Source organism: Myripristis murdjan, chromosome 9 (genome assembly GCF_902150065.1).
Source record: "Myripristis murdjan chromosome 9, fMyrMur1.1, whole genome shotgun sequence".
Taxonomy (NCBI): domain Eukaryota; kingdom Metazoa; phylum Chordata; class Actinopteri; order Holocentriformes; family Holocentridae; genus Myripristis; species Myripristis murdjan.
This window is the reverse complement of record NC_043988.1, coordinates 36480484-36485483: the sequence shown is the minus strand read 5'-3', so window position 1 is coordinate 36485483 and position 5000 is coordinate 36480484. Positions and strand designations below refer to the sequence as shown.

Sequence of the window (5000 nt, the reverse complement as noted above, 5' to 3'; positions counted from 1 at the left end):
CCGTGGCGGTGAAGACGCACGCGGTGACCTGGGGGGCCAACATGGTGGTGCAGGAGGCCATGCCGTCGGCGTACTACGACCACGATGTCAGCACGCTGGGCGTGTTCAGCCTGCAGCACGGCGGCCGGCAGCCCGGCAGGACCGACGGCGTCTGCCTCAACACGCTGGTGGCGCTGGTGCCCGACCGGGTGCAGCGCGGCGAGGACGGCCGCCGGCTGGACCGGGCCGAGTGCGCGCTGCCGCCGCCCGTCGAGAACCCCCGGTACTTCTGGTACCAAATCCACAACCAGACGCTGAGGGAGGAGCTGCTGAGCAGGACCAGGAAGAACGCCATCGTCCCCATCCACAGCCTCTACTGAGCCGCCGCCGCCGCCGCCGCCGCCGCCGCCGCCGCCGCCGCCGCCGCCGCCACCGCGCCCGGCTGCCTGACAGCTTTAAGACTCAACACACCGCCAGCTTACAACACACACTTTACTCAAAAAAAACATCTCAGTTATATACTTTGATCAGTCAGCAGTGAGGAGAAGCTTTAAAGACCCCATGAAATGACCTCACATGACCTCTGCTTCCTGTCAGGCAGTGACATCATCATCCTGCTCTGGTTTCAACCAATAAAACCTCACAAATCTTTAAACGTCCTCTCTCCTCTGTGACGGCGTATCAGGGCCGTTTTACACAACAAGACTCACAAATTCATGAGGAAAAAAATCTGAATGTGTTTTTTTTCTTGTAAATTTGTGTTTTTATACTCTGAGAATTTATTTATTTTTTTCTCTTAAATTTCCGAATTTGTTTCTTGTGAATTAACTGTCTCCCTCTCCAGCTCCAGTATTTTTTTCCGTATAATGGCTGCAACCTGCCTTCTTGCTCATCCACTTGTCCCTTCAAAATAAAAGTCTGTCTCTCTGCCAAACAGAGTCCACACAGAATGATGAGAGCATGAGCTTAATCACATGAAATGTCACATTTGTTGCACCACGCCCCGCCCAAACAGGAAATACATCATATCAAGAAAGTAAGAGTTCATTTTATGGGGTCTTTAATTGTGAAGTGACAGATGAAACACTAACCCTGCGTTCCAATACTCATACTACCATACTATTTAGTAGGGGAAAAAAGAATTAGCATGCATATTACATACTAAACTACATACTTTGTAAGGGCCACTGTAGTACATACTAAAAGTAAAAAGTATAAGTATGCGATTTGGAACGCAGGGTCTAATATTCCTGTGGGTTGTATGAGAAGGTGATTGTGTTGAAGAGTGCGAGTGTGAGTGTGTGTGTCCTCCAGTCTGGATAAACTAATAGATAGCGGACCAGTTATGATGTAAATAATATTAATAATATAATAAATATAAATAATATAAACAGATCACATGAAAGCGGAAGCTGTCGAGCTGCTGTTTGATCTCGAAATGAGACCTTTTTTTTTTTTTTTTTTTTTTTACAGCCTCGCAGAATGATGAGATCATGAACTTAATCACTTTGATTTTCTCTGAATGAAATGTCGCATTTGTTGCTGTGAAATGCAGCTTTTGACTTTTATTAACTTTTGACTTTTATTAAATTCAAATTCAAAAAATGCTTTATTGGCATGACAGAAGGGCGTTTGTATCGCCAACGCTGACGTCACATATAGAACAAGAAATCAGTAGATATTCATATCCAGATTACTGTTTAAAAAACAACAACACTGTTTATGAAATTGTATGTGATGTTGGATGTGATCACAGACATGCAGGGCAAGATATCATTACATATACCAAATATTTAAATATTTATCTACCAAATAAACATCTATGAACAGCATTTTTTCCCCGATCTTTATTCTGAACACATTCAGATGTGCACGTGTTTCAGACCTGTGCTCCACATAATGTCACGCGTGACTGTAAATTAAAATATTAAAAAAAAAAAAAAAAAACAATATTCTGTGAGCAACATAAATATTAATGTTCACTCTCCTGCTCCTTTCACTTCCGGTTCCTCGTCCCTGCTGTTTGTTTACAGCCGTTACTAGGCAACCGTTGGGGTTTCGGCTGCCATAGCAACCAGCCGGCAGCCAGACGCCCGGTCCAGATCCAGAGGTTTGTTTCTCGTCGCAGCTGCTGAGCCGGATGGCGGCTGTTCAGATCGACCCGACCCGGGCCCCGGTGGCCTTCGGGCGGTGGGCCCTGCCGCGGCTGGCCCGGGAGCTCCGGGACCCGGACCCGGTGACCCGGCGCCGCGCGCTGGCCACCCTGTGCGACCTGGTGCGCGAGCCGGAGCGGGCCTACGAGGCGGTGAGAGGAGGTCAGAACCACGTGACTCTGACAGATTTGAAAATTGAAAAGGCGCAGCAGAGAGGCAGCGAAGCCTCCTGTCTGATGCAACGCGATGAACAGCGTTTTTTTTTCTTTTTTTAGCCTCATGTTTCATGACCTCTCCTAATGTACCGGGACATGAAATGAACACGATGATGTGTTTCCAATGTGCTGCACACATTTTGCACGCAGCAGTGTTTCTCTGGGCTGAATTTGACCCCATAAGAATAAGATAAGATAAGAAATATCAACATTTTAGTTTAATCTTTAATCTCAGAAGTTTTTTTTCCCCCCACAAATTTACCACTTTAATCTCAAAGATTTTGTTCTTGTAAATTTACAGCTTAGCGTCAGAAATTCGGATGTTTTTTTCTCTGATTGTCCCCCCCCCCCCCCCTTCCTCTCCTCATCTTCCACCTCCTCCTCGTCCTCCTTCTCCTTTTCCTCCTCTCTTCCTCCTCCTCGTCCTCCTCATCCTCCTTCTCCTTTTCCTCCTCCTCCTCCTCCTCCTCCTCTCTTCCTCCTCCTCCTCGTCCTCCTCCTCAGGCTGTATGGAGCAGCTGAAGCTTTTGCTGAGGGATGAAGACTTGACCGTAAGAAGGAAAACCACTGAGCTGATCCACCTGCTGACGGCACACAGCGTCGGCAGGTCAGTCAACATCTAGAGGAGAGAGAGAGAGATAGATAGATAGATAGATAGATAGATAGATAGATAGATAGATAGATAGATAGATAGATAGATAGCAGAATCACATCAGACAGAAAAGATCTACATGTCTGGTGCATCATTTCCCTGGAACTCAGCAGCTCACGTTTGGAAACCTCAGGATCTCAGCTGGAATTTAATAAATAAAGTCCTGACCTTCGTTCAAACCTACAGAGAGAGGATTTACTCTAGATTTCACCTGATGCAGTGATTTACCTGTGTGTGTGTGTGTGTGTGTGTGTGTGTGTGTATGTGTGTGTGTGTGTGCGCAGACAGGCCTTGCTGTGTGCCGGTGCTCTCTCTCCTCTCTCCGAGCTGCTGTATGAAAGCGACGCCCCCTGCAGGCTGAACGTCCACCGAGCTCTGAACCGCCTGACGCTGCTGCCCGCAGGTACGCGTCATGTGATCTGTGACCTCATCAGACAGGTGTGCAGGTGTGAAGCGTGACATCATCCCTCCTAGCCTGTGAAGGAACGACGGAGGGACGAGTCGAAGTCGACACGGCTGCATGGAAACGGGAATATTAGTGGAATATTGGAATATTGGTCGTCATCAGCCGTGTCAACAGCTCAGTAGGAAAATCGTCTTTCATGGAATTAGAGGAAAATCAGAATACCTCACTGTGGCCCCAGAGGCAAATGACCTCAGTGACACAATTAGCAATTAAGGAAAACTCTTTCATTTAATTTCTTATTGATTAATTGATGGCTAATTACCGGCTCTGCCCTGCACCCACCTGGGCACAGGTGACCCGCCTCAGCCTCAGACACCTTCTCACATATTTATTCTAGAAAAGATATTTTCCAGCACACTGCAGTTTACAGTGTTCGCTAAGATCAAATAGCATGAGAACTTTTTTTCTTCTAATAACCTGAATGACGTTTCAAATCATTTCCTTCAGATTCAGGCTCAGGTCAGTGGAGTTCTCTCTATTTCTTATCATACATGCTGCTTGTATTGTAATAAACTCTAACACTTAAAGGCCGCACGGCATGAAAAATGCAGTTTTGGTTGTTTTTGCGTGATAGGGGAGGTCACGGGGCCACATAAACACTGTCCCACGCTTTAAACCTGTGATAAACAGAGAAGTGCACTCAGCCCGTTTTTTGAAACTCTCCCTGCAAAACGAGCGGATTGCACTTCCATTAATTGATGATGTCATGAGGACGGTGGCTCCGCCCACAGCCCGCCTCCGCTCCCCAGGCAACAAGCTCACACACGCTTTCAGTTCATTACAACTAAAAACAGCAGACTCTGAACCATTTTAAAGTAGGGTGTAGGGTAGAGTGTCGGAGCAGCCTTGCCTCTTATTGAGCGGACAGTGACTCAGACTGTCGTTACGTCAGTGGAGTTTTCACATTCATTTTTGCAAAAACACGTTACCTTTTCCCAGACATTATTGTTATTTGATCAGCGTTACTCTGTGCTGTGACATTTGCTTGTTGACGTTACAACATATTTCACAAACATAACTTAGCATTCTGAAACATCCTGTAATAAACGGATTTGAGGTGGTTCGGTGTAGGTTTCAGTTACTTGCCTGTGATTGGCCCGGCCATATGTCACTCAGAAAACAGTCAGCCAATCAGTGGAGAGGGGCTGATTCTCTCTGCTGATTGGCTAAACGAACTGTGCTGCCAGAGCTCTGGGAGAAAGGTGAGAGAGAGGAGCTGTGAAACTGTATTTATCAGAGCACAGGGACTCAAAACCACTAATAAAGTACAAATAAAGTATGATTGATTGATTGATTGATTGATTGATTGATTGAAATACATCCTGCAGGGAGATCAGCAGTTAAAATAAAAGCCTGGAAAAGTGGACAGCATGGGGCCTTTAATTGAATTTGGCTTTTTCACAGGTGATCAGGTTATTAAACGTTCAACCTTCCTGTACTAATGCACTTATGGCAGGTTTATCATTTATTTGTACACATATATACAGATATATTATTTCTTTTCTTGTTTTTTTTTTGTATGTATTTTTCATTGG

At 45.8% G+C, this 5000-nt stretch overlaps 2 protein-coding genes across 3 annotated transcripts in view; both read left to right on the top strand.

Annotated features, from left to right (window-relative positions):
• Positions 1 to 1442, top strand: part of nudt18 (nudix (nucleoside diphosphate linked moiety X)-type motif 18) — a 6938-nt gene extending 5496 nt beyond the window's left edge. For both annotated transcript variants that reach the window (XM_030059539.1, XM_030059541.1), the window contains exon 7: positions 1 to 1442. This exon is cut by the window's left edge and continues 24 nt beyond it. In XM_030059539.1, coding sequence (XP_029915399.1) covers positions 1 to 359 — 359 coding nt within the window. In that variant the 3' untranslated portion in view covers positions 360 to 1442.
• A 569-nt stretch (positions 1443 to 2011) lies between these two features.
• The window catches only part of LOC115364898 (radial spoke head 14 homolog), an 8133-nt gene continuing 5144 nt past the window's right edge, over positions 2012 to 5000 (top strand). Inside the window, exons 1-3 of the mRNA XM_030059573.1 lie at positions 2012 to 2294; positions 2852 to 2954; positions 3284 to 3402. Of these exons, the coding sequence (XP_029915433.1) occupies positions 2120 to 2294; positions 2852 to 2954; positions 3284 to 3402 (397 nt within the window). The 5' untranslated portion in view covers positions 2012 to 2119. The remainder of the gene's footprint in view (positions 2295 to 2851; positions 2955 to 3283; positions 3403 to 5000) is intronic.